We start from the raw sequence: 25952 nt of genomic DNA, 5'->3' as shown, positions 1-25952 counted from the left end.
CCTTGGTCAGACGTTGGCCTGAAATCTCGGACCTGGGGCCCCAGGTACCTCCCTCCCTCCCCCACCCAGTGACACCCTGGTCCCTTCCCTGGACTCTCGCCTCCCTCCCAGGGTCTGCCACCCCCCTTACCAGTCTCCTTTCCATCTACAGCTTCAGGCCCAGCCTTGCCTGGGACTCCCCCTAACCTCCCCCCACCCCCACCGTGTCCTGCCCCGGTCCCTGCTGTGCTGGGAGAACTGGCAGGGACTGGAGGGAAGATGCCCCCTACTGTCCCCCTCCTCCCTCAGTGCCCAGCAAGCCCGGTTTTCTCCTCTCTTCTCCAAGTCTGCATTCTAGACCTGACCCCCAGAGTCTGCCCAACAGACACAAGGACATCCACCCAGAAATGCCCAGGACACACTTTCCTCCAAGAGCACACTCCTTAGTATACTCAGTACTCCCCAGTTCTCCTCTATCTTTCTTCATAAGGTTCCTTTTTGTTTTAGGTTTCTTCTTTTAAAGGAAAAGACGTGTAAGCAGCTGAGGGACTTAGCAGGGAGGGTTTGGATTTCTAGTCTGTCTGCCCAGAGACACCAGCGCTCACTGTTCCCCGACACCCCCAGGCTACAAGCTCTCAGGTGATGAGCGGCGGGTTCACTGAAGACCAGGAACCTGAGCCTGGAAGGGTAGGGGAAGAAGGAAGCCCCTGGGGCCACACTGTCGAAGGGCTCGAGCCCATCTTGGGCCAGAAGAAGAAAAGCAAGAAGGTGAGTGGGAGGCCACGCTGGGCCCTGAGACATCCACCCAGCAGGTCCCACACCCTGATGGCATGATGTACGAACAGGAAGCCTCCTCCTCACCTGTGTGCACTCAGGGCGTGGCTGGCTCAGGGCCTAATAATACTTATCTACCTAGATAACCTCCCCAGTCTGTCCCGGTAGCTTGTCCCTATCATTTTTTTTTTTTTTTTTTGCCGTACGCGGGCCTCTCACTGTCGTGGCCTCTCCCGTTGTGGAGCACAGGCTCTGGACGCGCAGGCTCAGCGGCCATGGCTCACGGGCGCAGCCACTCCACAGCATGTGGGATCTTCCGGGACCGGGGCACGAACCCGCGTCCCCTGCATCGGCAGGTGGACTCTCAACCACTGTGCCACCAGGGAAGCCCCATATCCTTCATTTCTTTTCTCTGATCTATGGGGGCCAGGGACCTATTTATATTCAAGGGTAACCCACCACACAGAGGGAGAAAATAGAAACACCTGACAAAAGATCTGCGCGAGAAAAAGACTGAAGCAAGGGACAATATCATGCTCTCAGATTATATCTGGATTTCCTTCATCCAGTTCCCTACAGTTTTTCAAACATGATTTGCCTACTTCTCTCCAATCCCAGCCTACAAAGCTGACTGATGAAGCATCTTTTGGGGCACGACAGAGAGGAGGGACGGGGTGGAGCTCGTATGTGGGACATGCAGACCCTGCTACGGTGTCTCCTTGTCACTGAGAATCCATCCCTGCCACATCCCTGCATGATACTCACTTATAAACAGTGCCAGCCTCCCAAACCTTAATCCAACATTTTCCCCTAAGAGACCCTAAGCATCAATCATTCTGGAGCCTGAGCTCTACTACATACAGAAAACGCACATCAGACAGGAGGAGACACAGGAGTAAATAAACATTGTTCTCCCTGCCAACCCAGATTCCAAAGAGAATACCAGGACCCCAGGGCCCTGGATGCGCACCTGGTGTGGAAGTTCTGAATGTTCACATTTCTATAAGGAGCAGTCTTCCTTTGACACCAAAGCAGCAGACCTTCTTTGGCAGAGGTTTCTGTAATGACAGCCAAGAAAAAGTGTCCACAGGGAAACACTCACCCTCACTGCTCACTCACCCAACTTCTAAGTCGCTTGCTAAAGAGACCTCCCAAGGGGCCAACGCCAAAGGCAACCTCTCTTCTCCAGTCTCTGCAAGAGGATGGAGCTGGAACCCTGCTCCCAGGGACTGACTTCTGAGGCCACTTGAAGGGACTTGAAAAGGACAGTGCAGGAGCTACAGCAAGTTATGACATGATGGATACAAAACTGGACTTCAGGGTTACTGGTAACGTACCTTTCGGATGAAAATTTGTTTTAATGTGCATAATTTATGACCTAACTATCCCGTCATTTATCTCATTTATAATTTATATTCTTAGGTAATAAATGGAATTCACAGAGGCCACTGTGTCTGAAATGTATTCCCTTACCCACTGATTTTAAAATACCTGAAGGTTTTTACTGGCAAATTCCAAGTTTGGCCACTTGGGTTCTGACCAAGTTAAGAAAGCAACCAACCCTGTGGCAGCCATGAAGACGTGCTGCTCAGATGTCCCGCTGCAGGGAACACAGGACAGAACTGATATCCCAGCTGCCACACTCTGAATCCGCCCTGCATTCCCCAGAGGCCACACTTCTTCAGGGCTACTCCAGCCACAGACTGCATGTGGGAGGGGCACCAGAGCTGGGCCATTCCTGCCACACATAGGACTCCTCTGAGAGCAACTGAGGCTGAAGAACTCCCCATTGGCCTGCTGACCCTGCCTGAGGACCACTTTGCAGAATGAGATTCTTCTTTCTCAAGCCCTTCCTTCCCCAGCACGGGTGTCAGCCAGGAGCTATGCCTGAAGGGGCTCTGCCATCTCCTGCTTCTCCCCACCCTTATCCTCCACAGGCATTTCCCCCAACAAATCTCTTGCATTTCTGTTATGGATAGAATGTTTGTGTCCCCTCAAATTCATAGACTGAAGCCCTAACCCCCAATGTGATGATATTTAGAGATGGAGCCTTTGGGAGGTAATTAGGGTTAGATGAGGTTGTGAGGGTGGGGCCCTCACGATGGAATTAGTGCCCTTATAAGAAGAGACAGCAGAGTGCTTGCTCAATCTCTCTCTCTCTCTCCCTCTCTCTTTCCCTCCACCCTCCTTCTCCCTTCCCTTTCTTTCTCTGCCATGTGAGGACACAGAGAAAAGGGAGCCATCTACAAGCCAAGAAGAGAGCCCTCACCAGAAACTAACTATGCTGGCACCCTGATCTTGGTCTTCCAGCCTCCAGAACTGTGAGAAAATTAATTTCTGTTGTTTAAGCTACCCAGTCTATGGTATTTTGTATGGCAGCCTGAACAGACTAAGACAACTTCTAACACCATCTTGGCACTTGCTTCTTAGAGGACCCAAAGTTTTATACATCCAAACACTCCTCAAAGCCACTTAAATAACTGGGATTATGCTTGTATTTACAGCTTAACAATTTAGAAAGCTCCTATGAACATGTGGACTCCTAACCAACATTGGGACCTGGCCTTCCATTTCAGTAAGAGCTTAAGTTGATTTTTTCATATCAAAGTAAGGATTCTGTAATTATTTATCTAAATTGTCCATTTCTAGTTCAGATTTTTCTTTGACCCATAACCCATATGAAACACCCCCCCACCCCTCACAAACTTCCACATGCTCTAAGAGTAATTTGAATGATTCCTGATCATGTCTCTTATCTACCAAATTCCTGTTAAGGAAAACAACTGAAAGTTCTAAGACTTTATTAAAATATTAACTGGTATAGATATCGAAATATGGAACTCCATACCCAGTTGTTCTGCTATACACACAACTGCCTGCCTTTGGGGTCCTGGCAAACGAAATTAGTAAGAAAAAGTATAACAGGAGGAAATAATCCAAACTTTTTAATAAAGTTTAAATGACACTTAGATTAGAAAAGTAAACAGAGGTAAAGTAGATCAATACAAGCTTACAACTGCCACTTAAGCTTAGATTTATCAGTCATTGAGTTTCACTTAATTTCTGTCTGAATACATCTGAACACTCTTAGGTTATGAATGGTGAACAAAGTTTTTTCCTTATTGAATTGGCTACTCTAACAAAGCTGACTCTCTCCCACCCCAAGTCCATTCGGAGGCATTCAGCAAAAGGTTACAAGCCTGTGCCAAATAGTACATGACTGTGGTACCTCTGCCCCGCCCCCGCAGGTGTAGGTTAAACCTGAGAAGTCCACACACAGAACCCTGATGGTGGGTATAAAAAGCATGTCATAAATAGGTAGTGTCATTGGTTATTCCATCATGAAAAACCATAGGATGCACCAAGGAGCCCCATCTACTTGGGCATCTCCGCACTGCCCTCACCAACAGGTATGTCAATCTCTCATTTTCCTTCTTCGAAGAGGTCCATCATTCTGTTGATGGAGACTGGCTCCTCAAAGAATTCAGTTTAATAACAATGTCATTTTCCTACATAATATACATCATCAAAATAAATTAGACAATTTTTCTGTAGATTTACAGAAATTAAGTGAGGTTGTTAAGAAATGACTCCATGGAAGTAAAACAAGTAAAAATATAAGTTAGCAAACTAACTTCATCTGCTGTGTGGGACACTGGAAGACTTCTGCTTGAAGAGATTTAAGCACCTTGTCAGTGATATCACACTTTTGAATGTTTATTTCTTAGTCTTTTTTTTTTCTTTTTGTGGTATGCGGGCCTCTCACTTCTATGGCCTCTCCCGCTGCGGAGCACAGGCTCCGGAAGCACAGGTTCAGCGGCCATGGCTCATGGGCCTAGCCGCTCTGCGGCATGTGGGATCTTCCCGGACTGGGGCACGAACCCGTGTCCCCTGCATCGGCAGGCGGACTCTCAACCACTCTGCCACCAGGGAAGCCCTATTTCTTAGTCTTTTTAAAAGCAGATTAGTATATCTTTCTATCATGATGTTTTACGAAATACTATGCTTTGACTATCTTATCTTGGGCACATAAATAATAAATTGGGGAACCTCTAATGGATCACACCATTCATAGTTACATTTGAAACAGAATTAAGTTTTCAATTAGTATTATCACTAATTTGAAATCTGTAACCAATCAGAAGAAAACCTGAGGTCAAGCTCACCTCTGTAATATTTGTGGGAAAAGGATTTGCTAGTATAGCAAATGCAGTGGTGTGAACAAGATTTTTTAAAATAATATTTGTTCTATCAAGTGGGCTCAACTGCTTAAATATTTAAATGCCGAAGTATATAATAAAATTGATTAAATGATTACAAACTATTCTTTTTTAATAAAGCAGGAACTTTTAAAAAGCAGATTATTATTTTCACTAGCATGCAAGAAATGTACTTTAATAAGAGTACATTGTATGAAAGTTTTCAAATTCAGACTCTTCATAAATTCGAGTTGGCTGTTATTCCTGAGCCTGAATTCTTGAGGTTTTAATATCATTATATCTTAGTTTGATTTTTAGAAGGCATAAGTAAACTCCTGGACAGAATTATGAACCACACTCCCAGCCCTGACCATTTGGGTGCGTGGTTGCCTTCTAGGTGACAAAGTTAGAGGAGACTGCCTGGTTGGACAAATCAGACCACGCTTAAGTACGTTCTTTTTTTCTTCATATTTATTTATTTATTTGGCTGTGCTGGGTCTTAGTTGTGGCGTGCGAACTCTTAGTTGCAGCATGCATGTAGGATCTAGTTCCCTGACCAGGGAACGAACCCAGGCCCCCTGCATTGGGAGCGCAGAGTCTTAACCACTGTGCCACCAGGGAAGTCCTAAGTATGTTCTGCAGCTATACCTTTTGTGATTTGAGTGCTAAATAGGCCAAGTTCTAATTTTAAGAATGTCAATTTGACACTTTTGACAGTGCTGAATTCATCAAAATGTTTTGGAGTTCAGTGGGCGTAAAAGACTAAAGATCTGCATCTTCAGTGGCAGTGCCGAGGATTAGGGTTATGTTACAATGATGGAACAGTTATTGGGCCAAAAGACACAATTACAATAGAGATTTTGTTTAAAAAAGGGGGGCGCAGAGAGGGAGGGGAGAGAGAGAAAAAAAGAAAGAACAAATGAACAAACTCAGATTTCAATCGATTATCTTTCAGCACTTGAAGGAAAGTGTTTCAAGATATAATAGTCTAAAGAACTGTTATAGTCGTGAACCTACTAGTATAATAAGCAATAAAGAAGCTCAAAAAATGCTCATTTTAAAAAGCGACTTCTGTTCTGAACATGTACTCATCTTTTCCAAAATGATTCCACCCCCATGAATGAAGCAGCATTGCTGGGGTCTTTTTTTCATACAAATAGAAAATTTGTGAAAACCCAAGTCGCGTATCTTTCATTCAATCCGGTCAGTGACTGTTCAATTTTACAAAAGCTTATCCAAATTCAACTTCATCAGCTCAATTTACAAATTACGCTAAGTATCTTAATACGATCAGGTTTTTAACCCTGTCCTTTACCTTCAACGGAAATATCCTGAATAGCAAAGCGCAGGATGATGGTCCAGATCATACCCAGCGTCATCTTCACGTTGCCATCAACAATTTCTTTAGGTAAGAAAAAACAGCAACAAATGAGGGTAAAGATAACATAATCAGCACATAAAGTTTTCCTGTAAGTTATGAGTCTCCTGTAAAGTTTTGACTTCAGAGCTACTGGAAGATATACACATGGAAAGACCAGTTTCTGTTTTTGTAAGTGTCGCAGCGTGTCTAGTTATAAATGTGGTATTCATAATCAAATGTCTACAGTTTAAATGAGTTGTGAATTAATAATGAACACAAAGCTTGCATATGCAAAGTCACTGAAAACAACCCAGGGGTTTCCAAGGTTTAAAGACTAGATGAGCCAAGGTTCTAAATAATCAAACAGAGAGAACACTGGGTCATCTTTACCCAGATCCCTCCTCCCGAGCTCCCCAGTTGGCAGGTTCTCGGGCTCAGTTGTATAGAATGAGAGGCAGGGCAGTCTCAGCTCCTGCCAGACTCACCAGGACTCCCAATCTCCCACAGAGAATGGAGATCCTTCCTACTAGTTCTTATTAAGAGTCACTGGGATGTACAAGTTCTTTCTCATTTGGATTATCAGTTTGAAAAAGACAGCATCATATTTGACTCCTTTTTTTTTTAATTTTTGGCCACACCATGCATGTGTGCATGTGTGATCTTAGTTCCCCAACCAGGGATTGAACCTGCGGCCCCTGCAGTGGAAGCTCAGAGTCTTAACCGCTGGACCACCAGGGAACTCCCTTGACTCTATTCTGTACAAATGATCCTAGAGCCTTGTCTCCCATTCATGGTGCCTGCGGGGAGCCTGGCAAGAGAGGCTGACACAGCAGATGGGGGGAAGGAAGCAGGCATCCAGCTGCAGGCCCACTGCCCCACGGGGAGGTCTGTGCGCGGTCAGGGTCATTCCCATCACACCCCATTTACCTTCCGCCCCGATGGACACCAGCTTCACGCCTTTGCTGGCTATGTAATCCAAGGCTTTGTTGACGTTAGCGATTTTGTGGAATCGCATTTTTCCTCGGTCAGGTTTGGGCAGCCTTTCCCCTGTTGGATGAAGAAAGAGTCGTGTAGACACAGAGAAAGGAGACCCTTGATGCAGAATCAAGATGCCAAAATTCAGAGTCTGTGCCCTCCTTAAATGGGAATCATTATTTGACTGTTCCTTATGTGTTCCCGGTTTCTGTAAATCACAGTAGGTCAAATGGACCAGAGGGGAGCTGTGCTATTAAGGCCATATGCTTTTCAGATTTGCTGGGAGAGTCCGGTTTGGTCTTTGAGCCAAAGTATGAATGAGTAAGAAAGAAGCTGGTTGGTGCCCCTGCCGCATTCAGAGGTGCTGACCAGCTGTGGGAGAAAGTCAGGGAGCTTCGTTCAAATCACAGGGCTCATCTCAGATGTGGAGTTACAAAGACACCTGGATCAGGGCCACCCTGCCTTCATCCTTCCCACTCACACCTCTTTAAGCCTGATCCACTCTCCAGTCCAAAGTCTAAACCAGCCAGCTGAAATTCAGGGCAAAGGATAACCCCTCAGGGACTTTAACTCCTGTTTTCAGAGTTAAGCCAACATGTACACTGGTCTTTGGCGTGAAAGACAATTTCTGTAATACATACTAGCTGGACTTAGTGGAGAGGGCAGCCTGGTGGGCAGTCATATAAATGTCATTTTCTCTTCTCTTATTCTGTTTCGAAGTCGGTGGTAGAAACATGATTTTAATAAGTCAGTTTTCAACAGAATTCACTCCTTTTTTAGAACAGAAAAATAACTCCAGGCAGACTGCTCTTTGGAAAGGTTTGCTTTGCCAATAATACCATCTCCCCCAGCCAGGTTCAAAGGGAGCTTTTTTTTTTTTTTTTTTAAAAAACAAAAACAGATGCGTATCTACTGCTTGGACATAGAAGTACGTGTAAGATTGGGTATAACACGTATGAAAAATGTTTAAGACTCACCTGAGATGACTTCCAAAAGCAGCATGAGCTTAAGGCCATTCCGGAAGTCTTCCTCGATGTTCTCGATCTGAGTGCCAGCTTTCCTGAGGTGGGAGTTACACCAGGCAGTGAAGGTCTGCAACGAGAAGCAAACAGTGCTGAGCACAGCCCCGTCAGCACTCAGAGCCCCTCCACATGGACCAGGCCTGACGTCTTACACATCCTGGGGAGAACAGGAGGCTGGGGCATCTTGGACCTTTGAGAGAAAGCAGACCGAATTGGATGGAAAGCATGATTTGAGGCCTGAAGGTAAGATTTTAATAAACTTTCCTCTTTAGAGACAAAAAAAAAAAATCATTTATGGGGTCTAACCACCTGAGGAATTTTTGCCTTCAGTTTAGAAAGGTAACACATTTGGGATTAACATATACACACTACTATATATAAAATAGATAACCAACAAGGACCTACTGTATAGCACAGGGAACTACACTCAATATTTTATAATAACCTATAAGGGAAAAGAATCTAAAAAAGAATATATATATATATATTATATATATGTATATAATATATATATAACTGAATCACTGTGCTGTATACCTGAAACTAACACAACATTGTAAATCAACTATACTTCAATTAAAAAAGAATAAAAAAATTTTAAAAAGATACTATGTTTACATCTATGCCTTTGCCTTCTGAAAACCTCTTATTCTGTAGGAAAGTAGGATATGCTTATTCCCTGCATACAACAGAAATCAGCGTGCTTGCAGAATGGATGAATAAATTATGCCTAAAGAATGTTCAAAATGTCGTACTTTAGAGCAGAGGGTGGGCGGCATTGTGCAGTAGAAAGGGGAAGAGAAGAAGGACCCATAACCACTAATTATCTACAACTAGTTTATCCTGGATGAACAACAGTTTTAAGCTAGTAACTGAACCAATTAAACAAATTTGCATTATAGTCCATCATTAATAACAATAGTAGTAGTAGTAGCAATAATAATGAACTCCTACTGACATATTCCAGGTCCTGGGCTAGACCTCGGATTTCAAAGACAATTAGATACAGCCCTGCCCTGGAAGGGTTCAGAGGCCAGTCATGTTAACAAATGACTAGGGCAATATTAAGCAGAAGGATGAACTATATACTAAGTGGCATCCAAAGTCATTGTTTATTTTTCAAACTTCTTTTAACTTGGTTTCCACTTGTGCACTATTTCCTGCCAAAACCAGATTAGAAATGCTTCTAGCAGCTGCTGGCTAAGAATGCAAACTGTGCCCTTGTCACACAACAGCTGCTGGGCTCCGGAACAAAGTGCCGGCACATTACGCTGCGGAGAGACAGACAAACGGGGTTTGTGTTATAGATAAAAAATGAACCTCTCAAAAATAGAGTTTCTCCAAGTAAGACTACAAAAAGACACAGTTTTCCATAAAAATGATTTTTCTGGGTAATAAAAAGGATGTTCAAATCTGACTGATGGGCACTTATTTCAAGAAATATGTGATGGTATTTGCAGCAACATGGATGGACCTAGAGATGATCATACTAAGTGAAGTAAGTCAGAAAGAGAAAGGCAAATACCATATGATATCACTTATATGTGGAATCTAAAATAGGACACAAATGAACTCATCTACAAAACAGAAAGAGACTCACAGATACAGATAACAGACTTCTGGTTGTCAAGGGGGAAGGGAGCTGGGGATGGATTGGGAGTTTGGGGTTAGCAGATGCAAACTATTATATAGAGAATGGATAAAGAACAAGGTCCTACTCTGGATGAAGTGAGAGAGTAGCATGGACATATATACACTACCAAACGTAAAAGAGATAGCTAGTGGGAAGCAGCTGTGTAGCACAGGGAGATCAGCTCGGTGCTTTGTGACCATCTAGAAGGGTGAGACAGGGAGGGTGGGAGGGAGACGCAAAAGGGAGGGGATATGGGGATATATGTATACGTATAGCAGATTCACTTTGTTATAAAGCAGAAACTAATACACCATTGTAAAGCAATTATACTCCAATAAAGATGTTAAAAAAAAGATCCTACTGTATGGCACAGGTAACTATATTCAATATTCTGTGATATACCATAATGGAAAAGAACATGAAAAAGAATGAATACAGATGTATAACTGAATCACTTTGCTGTACAGCAGAAATAAACACAACACTGTAAATCAACTGTACTTCAATAAAATAAATTTAAGAAAAAGAAATATGTGATGGAATTAAATTCTAGGACAAAAATAAAATGTAGGTATTTTCTTGGATTTCCAATAATAAATGTTATTGTGAGAGCTGAAACTAATAGTTATTTCTCCTAAAACACATCTAAACTTTAGTCAGGTCTAAACAGAAGAGATACTCTAAGTCATATACTCTAGGTCTGCACCCAATCAATATGGTAGCCAGTAACCATAATTGGCTATTTAAATGTAATTAATTAAAATGAAAGGAAATTAAAATTTTAGTTTCCCAGCTGTACAAGCCATCTTTCAGAGTGTTCGAAAGCCACATGTGTACAAGCACATCTGTACTGGATGGTGCAGATGTGTATGGAACACTTCCAGCATCACAGAGAGTCCTATTGGACAGTGCTACTATACATAATCAAATTTTGTTTTTTGAAGCTAAGATTATTAACAAGAGTCTATTATTACCTGGGTTCAAAATTCAAGTGGTACAAAAAGGCATACAGTGGAAAGCCTCCCTCTCACTCCTGTTCCCAGCCACTGAGCTCCTTTCCCCAGAGGGAACAACAAAGAGATTCAGTGTCTTGTGTTTCTCTTCCACAATATTCTATACATACGTAAACACAAAGGCACACACATCCTTTTTCTATCCCTTTAACACAAATCATAATATACACATTGTTCTGCACCTGGCTTTTTTATATTTTTTAAGAAAACTATAACCTAGGGTCATTCAATATCAGCAAAGAGCATTCCTTTTTATGGCTGCATAGTATTCCACTGTCGTGACTATACCATACTTTATTTTCTAACCAGCTCCTTGGATGGACATTTAGGTTGCTTCCAGATAAGTAAGTTCATACAGTGAAAAACTTCCCAGGCCCCATTTTCAGCAAGCAAAACTACTTTAAAGGTTTTCTGTTTGTTTTTCTTTTTTTCACAATACCAAGACTAACCATATACCTAACCTTTCGGGGAAGGCACAAGAGAACAGTGGGTTATGGAACTGACAGAGAAAAAATTATAATGATATAAAATATTTATTTAGTTTTCTTTATCTATACTCTAATTAAAAATGGGCAAATATTGCTGGTATAAATTACCTTAACTTATTACCATGTTATTTAAGTCCCTTCATAATATAAGTATCAGAAGCACTTCTGAATAGAACCCCAAAGCTTTTCATGAAATCAATGCAGGTTTCCTGACCCCCACTATGGAACACTGTGAACATCTGCTGGATACCACCTTTTTTTTTTTTTTTTTTCCTTGCGGTACATGGGCCTCTCACTGTTGTGGCCTCTCCCGTTGCGGAGCACAGGCTCCAGACGCGCAGGCTCAGCGGCCATGGCTCACGGGCCCAGCCACTCCGCGGCATGTGGGATCCTCCGGGACCAGGGCACGAACCCGTGTCCCCTGCATCGGCAGGCGGACTCTCAACCACAGTGCCATCAGGGAAGCCCCTGGATACCGCCTTTTTCTAGGCATGCATGCGATGAAGGTAACTTACCACAGGTAATTTTTCAGTTGTGCAAATCCAGAGAATGAACTGAATCTACCAGGTCAATTTTGTCAGTTAAGCCTAATGAAGTTTCGCTTTCTTTAATGAGTATTCCGAAGAGCCAATAAAGGTGATGACTAACCAACTCAAATGTGAAAAAGGACCCCAAGGCTCTGTGATAATAGCTTGCCAAGAGGCCAGTGCACTCTGAAAAGGAATTTTAAGCTTTATTAGACTGTTTAATTTTCATTCTATTTACAGTTTCCATTACCATGGCCTACAGAGACTGTTCCTACGCCTTCCCCATTGTCCTCCGCTTCTGTGAAAATCCCACTAATCGTGGAGGAGATAAAAACAAAATCTACCACAGCAGCAACAAAATCCCACATATGGTACCTAAAAGATTTCTTTGTGGGGACTTCCCTGGTGGCACAGTGGTTGGGAATCCGCCTGCCAACGCAGGGGACACGGGTTCAAGCCCTGGTTCGGGAAGATCCCACATGCCGCGGAACAACTAAGCCTGTGCTCCACAACTACTGAGCCTGTGCTCTAGAGCCCATGCTCCACAACAAGAGAAGCCACTGCAATGAGAAGCCCTCACACCGCAACGAAGAGTAGCCCCCGCTCGCCACAACTAGAGAAAGCCCACGCGCAGCAATGAAGACCCAGTGCAGCCAAAAATAAAATTAAAAAAAAAAGACTTCTTTGTGGATTTTCTTGCTTTTTGATGGCAACATGCCTCTTTAAGGTCCCTGTGAACTAAATCTGGGAGAACTGAAATGGAACCAATGTAGGTCCATGTGGTTTTGGAGGGAGGCTCCTTGGTTCAAACCAGATTAGGAAGGCAGGTGTCCTTTCTTAAAAGACATGGTGTTACAAACCAGATAGAGACCCTCAAGGAAAGAGGCCAACGTCTCCCCAGCCCAAAGCTCACCTCAGAAGCTGCCTCATCACATCTGAGGTCCTCCAACCTCCTCCCTTGCTTCCAACTCAAATCTTCCTCTACCTCTCTCCTAGAGAAGAGCTTCTTCCCTGCCCCTGTTCACCTAGTGATAAATACATACACTTTTTGCATCTTGAAAACAAGCACATAAAAAAACCTCTCAGAGCCACACAAAGAGAACCAAGATGGGAAAGCATGAACCGTCTACCTGCAGACAGGAAAGGCTGATGCTTCCAGTCCTTCTCACCCTTCAAAGACGCTCACGACAAAGGTAAGGGAATGATGGACCTAGAGATGATCATACTAAGTGAAGTAAGCCAGACAGAGAAAGACAAATATCATGATATTGCTTACATGTAAAATCTAAAAATAAAAAGTGATACAAATAAATGTATATACCAAACAGAAGTAGACTAACAGACATAGAAAACAAACTTACGGTTACCTAAGGGGAAACGGTGGGGGGGAGGGATAAATTAGGAGTTTGGGATTAACAGATACACACTACTATATATAAGATAGATAACTGACAAGGACCTATTATATAGCACAGGGAACTATACTCAATATTTTGTAATAACCTCTAAGGGAAAAGAATCTGAAAAATAGATATATATGTATAACTGAATCGCTCTGCTGTATACCTGAAATTAACACACCATTGTAAATCAATTATACTTCAATAAAAATAAATAAATAAATATGTATATATTTAAAAAAAAAGCTAAGGGAACGAGTGTTCAAGTCACAGAGGAAAAGACGGAAAGGCATGGGAGTCACTGTCTCACTTTGTATATTCCTTAGGCAATGGGAGCAAATATTAGCATTTCTTCCTGAAACATACAGAATCATAACCCATGAGTCACTGGCCAGGATGGACAGTCCTGTGAGTGCAGACTGGTCTCCCTGCTCATACAGGACCCTCTCTAGTCATGGTACTGAAACTCTCCAAACACAGGGAGCAGAGGAAGAGGGCCTGGGGGTTAAGGCCATGTGCCTGTGACTTATAGTATTATGTTTTTCTGGGATAAGTCTGAAGGATACTCAAACAATCAGTGGTCGCTGCCCCATTATCTTCCTGAACATAATCTAGAGATCCAGAAAATGCTCCTCAATCCCTGAAACATGGTGGTTGAGAAAAATGTCAGTTGGAATAACCAACACACGGAAGCAGCCTAAATGTCCATCGACAGAATAAAGGATAAAGAAGATGTGGTACATATATACAATGGAATATTACTCAGCCATAAAAGAGAATGAAATAATGCCATCTGTAGCAACATGGGTGGAGCTAGAGATTACCATACTAAGTGAAGTAAGTCAGAAAGAGAAAGAAAAATATCATATAACTTATATCTGGAATCTAAAATATGATACAAATGAACTTATCTACAAAACAGAAACAGACTCACAGACATAGAGAACAGACTTCTGGTTACCAAAGAGGAAGGGTTGGGGGGAGGGGTAAATTAGGAGTTTGGGATTAGCATAGACATACTACTATATATAAAATAGATAATCAACAAGGACCTACTGTATTGCACAGGGAACTCTACTCAATATTCTGTAATAACCTACATGAGAAAAGAATCTGAAAAAGAATGGATACATGTATACGTATAACTGAATCACTTTGCTGTACACCTGAAACACAACATTGTAAATCAACTATACTCCAAAATAAAATAAAAATTAAAAAAAGAAAAAGAAAGAAAAATGTCAGTTGGAGGAGTTTTCCAGGAATATCTGTTAGCAAGAATTGCTACCCCCATTCAGAGGCCATACCTTCTTCCTTGAAGAACATACTAGCAAAGTCCCAAGTCCATAGGAATCCTAAGACCACTGTCTTTCTGAAAGTTAAATTATATGCCATGACAATCAATACAATGTGCTTAACGGCAAAAAAGCACTTATTAAAAAAAAAGGGACTTCCCTGGTGGTCCAATGGTTAGGGCTCTGTGCTTCCACTGCAGGGGACGCGGGTTTGATCCCTGGTCAGGGAACTTAGATCCCAATGCCGTGCAGAGCAGAAAAAAAAAAAAAAAATAGCACTTATGTCCTCTCTGAAATATTGAGATAAGCTTGAGTTACTGAACATTATGCATTTGTATTTGGTTTCTTTTTAAGTTAATTAAATCAATTAATTCTACAGACACAACAACCTACATTGTAGACTATTCCAAAGAGAGAAGAGAAAACAAGGTCTTTTAATCAAAACGAGTAATATCTGTGATTATATATATTGTTTAAATAACACAAGTTTGCATCTCTACCTGGAAAAGGTGATCAGCTGGAGACACAAATAAGAAGCAAAAAGATCAATCCTGAATCTGACACGGTTCTCTTGAGTTTGAGTCCATCTCATACCATCAGTTAATTATTAATTCTTCTAGCAACAAGGCTCTAGGGTTGGGCTGCCTCCTATAAGACTATCCCTGTTCAATTTACTATTCCATTTTCTCCGAACAAAAATCTGGCAACACAACAGCTATCAATTTCTTTTATACTGTTAACCAGCTTTTATTTTCATAATAACTGCATAAAATACTAATTAGAGGTCACATTTCCTAACATGGAGGCTCACTACAGCCACTGGGCGTTTCTGAACAAAATAGAACAGGGTTTACTGAGGGCTGGGACGTTTGGACAGCGCCTGCAGCATGAAGCTCAGGATAGGCAAGCCTGAATAATTTTCAGCTTTTAAATCCACTAATTATAAACAGCATTGTCACTGGGAGTCTGGGGTTAGCAGATGCAAAGTTTTATATATAGAATGGTTAACGATAAGGTCCTACTGTCTAGCACAGGGAACTATATTCAATATCCTGAGATAAACCACAATGGAAAAGAATATAAAAAAGAAAGTATGTATATATATGTGTGTGTGTGTGTGTGTGTGTGTGTGTGTGTGCAGCTGAATCACTTTGCTATACAGCAGAAATTAATACAACATTGTAAATCAACTATACATCAAAAAAAAGAGAAAAACAGCATTGTCTATCAGGTCTAAACAGGTTTGGGGCACCATCAGAGTGTTCTACAATTTTGAGTTTGCTTATCACTTACTGTTCTCAGAGAGTAAAGACATCAAGTGGCTAGCATGGGGATTCCTGGCCTGCATCCTATGGGTGGGACAACTGAGCCCCAGGTGAGCAGGGGCAGTGGTCCCTGAAAGGGAGCAGGGAGGGCAGGTGGAGCCCTGTACAGCCCACAGTTGTGGCTCAGAACTCGGATTCTATTTCTGACTCTGACACCATGCAATTATTTGTCCTTCACGTCCTGACACCTTCCCAGCTACCAAAAAATTGTCATGATCAACTTAATGAAACCATTCAAAAGGTTATCAGGAGGAGAAGAAATGCAAAGGCCAGCCGGGCCACATGACCTATTATCACAAAGGTTCTGAACAGCCTCCCAGGAAAAACTGTTGAAAACGACAGCTCTGTTAAGCTGATTTTCTAAAAATGCTCCATTTGGGCCTCCCTGGTGGCGCAGTGGTTGGGAGTCCGCCTGCCGATGCAGGGGATACGGGTTCGTGCCCCGGTCTGGGAGGATCCCATATGCCGCGGAGCGGCTGGGCCCGTGAGCCATGGCCGCTGGGCCTGCGCGTCCGGAGCCTGTGCTCCGCAACGGGAGAGGCCACGACAGTGAGAGGCCCGCATACCGCAAAAATAAAAAAATAAAAAAATTTAAAAAAAAAGAAAAAAAAAAGAAAAATGCTCCATTTGTTTTTCTATTTACAATAATCATTATAACAGTGTCTTCTTTTCCACTTCACAAATTCTCAATTTGCCAGGATGCCTCCTAATCCATTTCCTCGTTCTTTTTAAATATTCAAAAAGTAAGGCAGGGGTGCAGGTGTCTAGAAAGATGCACACATTTTGTAAAATATCCGGTTAAGGGAGAAGGGGGGCAGATCCAGCATTTAAGAAAGGACACACTACCCTCCTGAAGGGCAGGGAGCCGCTCCTTTGAGAGGGCAGAAATTCCTGCAGACCATGTGGCTGGCAGAAGCAGATGTGCTGGTTCACCACAAAGCTTCACCACCCCTCAGCCAGAAAGACCCTGACCCACAAATCACAGGGGGAATAGCACTGGGTGAGCCTGGACAATGCCACAACACCCAGAAAAATGGGCCACTCCAGCATCACATCAGAAAAATCAGCAGAATGACCTTAAATTGAAAGATTCAGACACTCAACCATCTTTAAAAACATTTATAAGGTGTTTCTCAGGATCACAGACAGAGAACAGCCTGGTGGTTGCCAAGAGGGAGGGGGTTGGAGGAGGGATGAAGTGGGAGGTTGGGATTAGCAGACGTAAGCTATTATACATAGAATGGATAAACAACAAGGTCCTACTGTAGAGCACAGGGAATTATATTCAATATCCTACGAGGAACCATAATGGAAAAGAATATATATGTATAACTGAATCACTTCACTGTTCAGCAGTAATTAATACAACATTGTAAATCAACTATACTTCAATTAAAAAAAACACCTAATAATTTTTTTAATGTAAATTGCCAAAAAAAAAAAGGTGCTTCTGCTGGAGTTTATACTAACTTAGGATAGTTCTCTGGGCCCAGCAGTCACTCAACAGTCGTCACAGACTGTTCAGCACAGTGAACGCCGAAAAATCATCTGATCTTGAAAACATTCCAAACCTTCAACGTTACCAAGCACCCAAGTACACTTCTCAACTACAGATATTTAAAAAATTAAATCAAAGCAAGAAGTACGGGGGCTTCCCTGGTGGCGCAGTGGTTGAGAGTCCGTCTGCCGATGCAGGGGACATGGATTCGTGCCCCGGTCCGGGAAGATCCCACATGCCGTGGAGCGGCTGGGCCCGTGAGCCATGGCCGCTGAGCCTGCGCGTCCGGAGCCTGTGCTCCGCAACAGGAGAGGCCACAACAGTGAGAGGCCCGCGTACCGCAAAAAAAAAAAAAAAAAAAGAAGTACGTAAGTAGAAGAGTGTTCCTTCTAAGGATGCTGCATGTGCTACAATCAATTACCAGGTATCTCGGAAGTCCATTTGGCGCCCTCCTGTTCTCATAACCGGCATAACCAGGCAGCTAACGACACGGTGGGCAGCCCTTTCTCCTCCACCCACAAATCTCTGCTTAGTCTCCAAGATCCTGCTGGATAACATGGCATGCAACAGCTCAGTTTAGCAGTCCCTAAAAAACAGTGACCCTAAAATCCGAAGCCTGGCTCTGTGACCAGCTCAGCGTCTGGTGTGGGCAAGTCAGCTCATCTCTCCTGTGGCTTATTTTTTTCCTTTTCTTTTCTTTTCATTTTATTTTTAATTTTTTTAACATCTTTATTGCAGTATAATTGCTTTACAATGTTGTGTCAGTTTCTGCCATATAACAAAGTGAATCAGCTATACATATACATATATCCCCATATCTCCTCCCTCTTGCATCTCCCTCCCACCCTCCCTATCCCACCCCTCTAGGTGGTCACAAAGCACTGAGCTGATCTCCCTGTGCTATGCAGCTGCTTCCCACTAGTTATCTATTTTACGTTTGGTAGTGCATATATGTCCATGCCACTCTCACTTTGTCCCAGCTTAACCTTCCCCCTCCGTGTCCTCAAGTCCATTCTCTACGTCTGTGTCTTTATTCCTGTCCTGCCCCTAGGTTCTTCATAACCTATTTTGTTTTGATTCTGTATATATGTGTTAGCATATGGTATTTGTTTTTCTCTTTCTGACTCACTTCACTCTATATGACAGACTCTAGGTCCATCCACCTCACTACAAATAACTCATTTTGTTTCTTTTTATGGCTCAGTAATATTCCATTGTATGTATGTGCCACATCTCCTTTATCCATTCATCTGTTGATGGACACTTAGGTTGCTTCCATGTCCTAGCTATTGTAAATAGTGCTGCAATGAACATTGTGGTACTTGACTCATTTTGAATTAGTTTACTCAGGATATATACCTAGTAGTGGGATTGCTGGGTCATATGGTAGTTCTATTTGTAGTTTTTTAAGGAACCTCCGTACTGTTCTCCACAGAGGCTGTATCAATTTACATTCCCACCAACAGTGCAAGAGGGTTCCCTTTCCTCCACACCCTCTCCAGCATTTATTGTTTCTAGATTTTTTGATGATGGCCATTCTGACCGGTGTCAGGTGATACCTCATTGTAGTTTTGATTTGCATGTCTCTAATGATTAGTGATGCTGAGCATCCTTTTATGTGTTTGTTGGCAATCTGTATATCTTCTTTGAAGAAATGTCTGTTTAGGTCTTCTACCCATTTTCAGATTGGGCTGTTTGTTTTTTTGATAATGAGCTGCATGAACTGCTTGTATATTTTGGAGATTAATCCTTTGTCAGTTGCTTCCTTTGCAAATATTTTCTCCCATTCTGAGGGCTGTCTTTTCATCTTGTTTATGGTTTCCTTTGCTGTGCAAAGGCTTTTAAGTTTCATTAGGTCCCATTTGTTTATTTTTGTTTTTATTTCCATTTCTCTAGGAGGTGGCTCAAAAAGGATCTTGCTGTGATTTATGTCATAGAGTGTTCTGCCTATGTTTTCCTCTAAGAGTTTTATCGTGTCTGCCTTACATTTCAGTCTTTAATCCATTCTGAGTTTATTTTTGTGTATGGTGTTAGGGAGTTCATTCTTTTACATGTAGCTGTCCAGTTTTCCCAGCACCACTTATGGAAGAGGCTGTCTTTTCTCCATTGTATACTCTTGCCTCCTTTATCAAAGATAAGGTGACCATATGTGCGTGGGTTTATCTCTGGGCTTTCTATCCTGATCCACTGATCTATATTTCTATTTTTGTGCCAGTACCATACTGTCTTGATTACTGTAGCTTTGTAGTATAGTCTGAAGTCCAGGAGCCTGATTCCTCCAGCTCCGTTTTTCTTTCTCAACATTGCTTTGGCTATTCAGGGTCTTTGGTGTTTCCACACAAATTGTGAAATTTTTTGTTTTACTTCTGTGACAAATGCCATTGGTAGTTTAATAGGGATTGTGTTGAATCTGCAGATTGCTTTGGGTAGTAGAGTCATTTTCACAGTGTTGATTCTTCCAACCCAAGAACATGGTATATCTCTCCATCTGTTTGTATCCTTTTTAATTTCTTTCATCAGTGTCTTATAGTTTTCTGCATACAGGTCTTTTGTCTCCTTAGGTAGATTTCTTCCTAGGTATTTTATTCTTTTTGTTGCAGTGGTAAATGGTAGTATTTCCTTAGTTTCTTTTTCAGATTTTTCATCATTAGTGTATAGGAATGCAAGAGATTTCTGTGCCTTAATTTTGTATCCTGCTACTTTACTAAATTCGTTGATTAGCTTTAGTAGTTTTCTGGTAGCATCTTTAGGATTCTCTATGTATAGTATCATGTCATCTGCAAACAGTGACAGTTTTACTTCTTCTTTTCCAATTGGGATTCCTTTTATTTCTTTTTCTTCTCTGATTTCTGCAGCTAAAACTTCCAAAACTACGTTGAATAATAGTGGTGCGAGTGGGCAACCTCATCTTGCTCCTGATCTCAGTGGAAATGTTCTCAGTTTTTCACCACTGGGAATGATATTGGCTGTGGGTTTATCATATATGGCCTTTATTATGTTGAGGTAAGTTCCCTCTATGCCTACTTTCTGAAGGGTTTTTATCATAAATGGATGTTGAATTTTGTCAAAAGCTTTTTCTGCATCTACTGAGAGGATCATATGGTTTTTATCCTTCAATTTGTTAATATGGTGTATCATGTTGATTGATATGCATATATTGAAGAATCCTTGCATTTCTGGGATAAACCCCACTTGATCATGGTGTATGATCCTTTATTGTGCTGTTGGATTCTGTTTGCTAGTATTTTGTTGAGGATTTTTGCATCTATGTTCATCAGTGATATTGGCCTGTAGTTTTCTTTGTGACATCTTTGTCTGGTTTTGATATCACGGTGATGGTGGCCTCGTAGAATGAGTTTGGGAGTGTTCCTCCCTCTGCTATATTTTGGAAGAGTTTGAGAAGGATAGGTGTTAGCTCCCCTCTAAATGTTTCGAGAGAATTTACCTGTGAAGCCATCTGATCCTGGGCTTCTGGAAGATTTTTAATCACAGTTTCAATTTCAGTGCTTGTGATTGGTCTGTTTATATTTCCTATTTCTTCCTGGTTCACTCTCAGAAGGTTGTGCTTTTCTAAGAATTTGTCCATTTCTTCCAGGTTGTACAAGTTACTGGCATAGAGTTACTTGTAGTAATCTCTCATGATCCTTTGTATTTCTGCAGTGTCAGTTGTTACTTCTCCTTTTTCATTTCTAATTCTGTTGATTTGAGTCTTTTCCCTTTTCTTCTTCTCTGAGTCTGGCTAATGGTTTATCAATTTTATCTTCTCAAAAAACCAACTTTTAGTTTTATTCATCTTTACTATTGTGTCCTTCATTTCTTTTTCATTTATTTCTGATCTGATATTTATGATTACTCTCCTTCTGCTAACTTTGGGGGTTTTTTGTTCTTCTTTCTCTAATTGCTTTAGGTGTAAGGTTAGGTTGTTGAGATTTTCCTTGTTTCTTGAGGTATGATTGTATTGCTATAAACTCCCCTCTTAGAACTGCTTTTGCTGCAGTTTTGGGTTGTTGTGCTTTCACTGTCATTTGTTTCTAGGTATTTTTTAATTTCCTCTTTGATTTCTTCAGTGATCTCTTGGTTATTTAGTAGTGTATTGTTTAGCCTCCATGTGTTTGTATTTTTTACAGCTTTCTTCCTGTAACTGATATCTAGTCTCATAGCATTGTGGATGGAAAAGATATCTGATATGATTTTTTTAATTAATTTATTTATTATTCATTTTTGGCTGTGTTGAGTCTTCGTTGCTGTGGGCGGGCTTTCTTTAGTTGCAGTGAGCGGGGGCTACTCTTCGTTGCGGAGCACGGGCTTCTCATTGCAGTGGCTTCTCTTGTTGCGGAGCATAGGCTCTAGGCGAGCAGGCTCAGTAGTTATGGCTCACAGGCTCTAGAGCACAGGCTCAGTAATTGTGGCGCATGGGCTTAGTTCCCCCATAGCATGTGGGATCTTCCCAGACCAGGGCTTGAACCCGTATCCCCTGCATTGGCAGGCAGATTCTTAACCTCTGCGCCACCAGGGAAGTCCCTTGATATGATTTCAATTTTCTTAAATTTACCAAGGCTTGATTTGTGACCCAAGATATGATCTATCTTGGAGAATGTTCCACGAGCACTTCAGAAGAAATTGGATTCTGTTGTTTTCTGATGCAATGTCCTATAAATATCAATTAAGTCCATCTTATTTAATGTATCATTTAAAGCTTGTGTTTCCTTATTTATTTTCAGTTTGGATGATCTGTCCATTGGTGAAAGTGGGGTGCTAAATCTCCTACTATGATTGTGTTACTGTCAATTTCCCCTTTTGTGGCTGTTATGTATTGAGGTGCTCCTATGTTGGGTGCATAAATATTTACTATTCTTATATCTTCTTCTTGGATTGATTCCTTGATCATTATGTAGTGTCCTTCTTTGTCTCTTGTAATAGTCTTTATTTTAAAGTCTATTTTGCCTGATATGAGAATTGCCACTCCAGCTTTCTTTTGATTTCCATTTGCATGGAATATCTTTTTCCAATCCCCTCCCTTTCAGTCTGTATGTGTCCCTAGGTCTGAAGTGGGTCTCTTATAGAAAGCATATATATGGGTCTTGTTTTTGTATCCATTCAGCCAGTCTATGTCTTTTGGTTGAAGCATTTAATCCTTTTACATTTAAGGTAATTATCCATATGTATGTTCCTATTCCCATTTTCTTAATTGTTTTGGGTTGTAGGTCTTTTCCTTCTCTTGTGTTTCCTGCCTAGAGAAGATCCTTTAGCATTTGTTGTAAAGCTGGTTTGGTGGTGCTGAATTTTCTTAGCTTCTGCTTGTCTGTAAAGGTTTTAATTTCTCCGTCGAATCTGAATGAGATCCTTGCTGAGTAGAGTAATCTTGGTTGTAGGTTTTTCCCTTTCATCATTTTAAATATGTCCTGCCACACCCTTCTGGCTTGCAGAGTTTCTGCTGAAAGATCAGCTGTTAACCTTATGGAGATTGCCTTGTATGTTATTTGTTGCTTTTCCCTTGCTGCTTTTAGTATTTTTTCTGTGTATTTAATTTTTGATAGTGTGATTAACATGTGTCTTGGCATGTTTCTCCTTGGATTTATCCTGTATTCTTTTCATTTTATTGAAGTACAGTTGATTTACAGTGTTAATTTCTGCTGTACAGCAAAGTGACTCAGTTATACATATATGCTTTTTCATATTCTTTTCCATTATGGTTTATTACAGGATATTAAATATAGTTCCCTGTTCTATACAGTAGGACCTTGTTGTTTATACATCCTATATATAATAGTTTGCCTCTGCTAATCATGTGGCTTATTTCTTCCCCTAAGCAATGCACCATGAACCTAATTTGACGAGTTGGCTGGGAAGTGTGATGAATTGTAAAGGACTGGAAAATATTTTGCAAATATAAATGCTACAGGAACACACGCAAAAAAACCAGCAGTCGGTGATGGCAATTCAAAGAAACCTGAGGTGCTTACAATGGAAACAGAAGTAAGCCATCACATAGAAAAATAAAGACAGCCCATGGTCACAATTTATGTCTACTTGAACAGAGGAGATATTCCACCTCTGATAACTGAACATAAACATGCTGTCACTCAGCACATTTCATAGCCTACTGCTGTACACAGAGAAGGATGCAAGGAGGTCTGTGATCCAAGAACCCAGAACCATGCCAGGTCTCCATCTTTGCTGGTTTATCACAAGTACTCACCCCACCATTCAAAGAACCAAGGACACCCACTGGCATATCTTAACTTCCTGAAGGTACAAGGTGCTCAGAACACTCGTTTTTGCACATAGAGGGTAAAAATATTTTGCCCACGAACTTTAAAATTAACTCGTGTAAAAAGACAAATTCCAGGCTTCCCTGGTGGCACAGTGGTTAAGAATCTGCCTGCCAATGCAGGGGACACGGGCTCGAGCCCTGGTCCGGGGAGATCCCACATGCCGTGGAGCAATTAGGCCCGTGAACCACAACTACTGAACCTGCACTCTAGAGCCCGTGAGTCACAACTACTCAGCCTGCGTGCCACAACTACTGAAGCCTGTGTTCCACAAGAGAAGCCACTGCAAGAATAAGCCCGCGCACTGCAACGAAGACCCAACTCAAACAAAAAAAATTTTTTAATAAAATAAATTAAATAAAATAAAAAAAAAACAAATTCCATTGCAAATGGAAGGCCCACAACTGGTTTCCCAGGCTTTTACATGCCCACAGGCATACATATTATGAATCAAAGAACCACAAAATGAACACAGTAGCCCCTAGTCTTCCCTTATTCACCTTTGTATCAGCACCCAGCAGGGACACCTGTATTCACACACACAGAGCTAACACTCATTCAAATTTTTAATGCTTCAAGCTTAAACTTGACAATTTCAGTCATAAATGAATTGGAGCCTCAACAGCAACAACATACTGCTTTTAACTTGAGTAACAGTAATACTCATAAATACAAATTTGATTACTCAGAGACAAAGTAAAAGAAAAAAACAGAGGCAGCCTTTTCCCACTTATTCATCCCCAACAAATACTGCCTTCAAGCAGGATTCAGGATCTCTTTCTAGGCAATGTGAGAATATCTAACAATTTCTAATTAAGGAATATCAAAGCCTACAAACAACTCAAGTAGGGCTTTCACCATTTAGAATTCTTTAAGGACTTGGTAGGGAAGCAGGAATAATCCTCTCAGAAATACCTGGTGGGTGACACCACCACCTGGAACATTCTAAAAATATCTGTGAAGTGCCACACAGAGAAGCTGGGATTTTTGTTCTGTGTTCTAGACAGTGCCCGGGACCTAGTGGCACTCAGTAACTATTTGCTGAATAACATCTTATTTGACCTTCTGGGATAGATCAAAGAAGATAGCAATCAGATTTTTTAAACTGAAAAAATAAAAAACACCGTGGAGCTAAAAATCTCTATCTGCTCAAGTTCCAGGCTTTTGAAAATTATCATCATCATGTCAAACTTAACTAGAGAATCCTTAAACGTTAAAAAAGAGGAGTCTGTAATCTTGCTTCCCAAAAAACACCTCATAAAAAGTAAAAGGCAACCTTACTGCTGAGGGGACCTAAAAATAGAATCAGGCTGATGGATGACTGAAGTGGGGAGGTTAAAGATGGCTCTCCCAGCCTCTGAAAAGACAGTCTTAACCAGGTCTGGTTTTCATCATGAATTTTAGGCTTCAATCACCAGGCTCATAAGACTGACTTCCATTTAGTCCCTGGATGTTCAGAATAGATAAAGAAATGTGCTAAAAACCCTTGAGGTTGCCTAAAGGGACAAAAATGCTTTTCAGTTTTTTTTAACAAAGCCAAGTCTAGACTGGACTAATTCCAGTTTAAGGAATGACCTGTCTGGGACTTCCCTGATGGAGCAGTGGATAAGACTCCACACTCCCAATGGAGAGGGCCTGGGTTCAATCCCTGGTCAGAGAACTAGATCCCACATGGTGCAACTAAGAGTTCACATGCTGCAACTGAAGATCCCGCATGCCACAACTAAGGATCCCATGTGCTGCAACTAAGGAGCCCGCCTGCCACAACCAAATTAAAAATAAATAAGTAAATAAATAAAAAAGGAATGACCTGCCTACTATGTGGAGTCTCTTCTGTAACTTCCAGAAAGGATGCGACGGAAAGTTATGGAATTTGCAAAGAGGAAATAGCTAAATAAGGTACTTCATGTTGGGAAGCATCTGAGCTCCAAAGGGAAAGTTGTGCATTGTCTACGGCATCACTTCTACTCTCTTCTACAGCTCATCTATCTAAGCCAAAGATGATGAAGAGCAATGCAAAGTCATTCTTGTCTACAGACAAGGAATGCATTCTGTCCAGTTCAGGGACAACCCTCCTTCCACCCACAGAAAAGTATCTGCCACCATTTGGACATTAATTTCAATATTACCGATCTATAAATGTTACTGTTCTTCAGATTCTCTTTTGAACTGGCTGGAACACCTCTCCAGTT

At 41.6% G+C, this 25952-nt stretch overlaps 1 protein-coding gene across 2 annotated transcripts in view; it reads right to left on the bottom strand.

Annotated features, from left to right (window-relative positions):
* ACTN2 (actinin alpha 2) overlaps positions 1–25952 on the bottom strand; it is a 78450-nt gene that overhangs the window by 35755 nt on the left and 16743 nt on the right. The window contains exons 2-5 of one of the 2 annotated variants that reach the window (XM_060108256.1): positions 8265–8379; positions 7240–7359; positions 6268–6354; positions 1724–1811 (exon numbers count right to left, since the gene is read on the bottom strand). In XM_060108256.1, the coding sequence (XP_059964239.1) occupies positions 1724–1811; positions 6268–6354; positions 7240–7359; positions 8265–8379 (410 nt within the window). Of the gene's footprint in view, positions 1–1723; positions 1812–6267; positions 6355–7239; positions 7360–8264; positions 8380–25952 lie in introns of those variants that run through there. The other variant, XM_060108263.1, reaches the window with a different exon arrangement.

This window comes from Mesoplodon densirostris, chromosome 1, assembly GCF_025265405.1.
Source record: "Mesoplodon densirostris isolate mMesDen1 chromosome 1, mMesDen1 primary haplotype, whole genome shotgun sequence".
Taxonomy (NCBI): Eukaryota; Metazoa; Chordata; class Mammalia; order Artiodactyla; family Ziphiidae; genus Mesoplodon; species Mesoplodon densirostris.
This window is presented reverse-complemented; position numbering and strand designations above follow the sequence as displayed.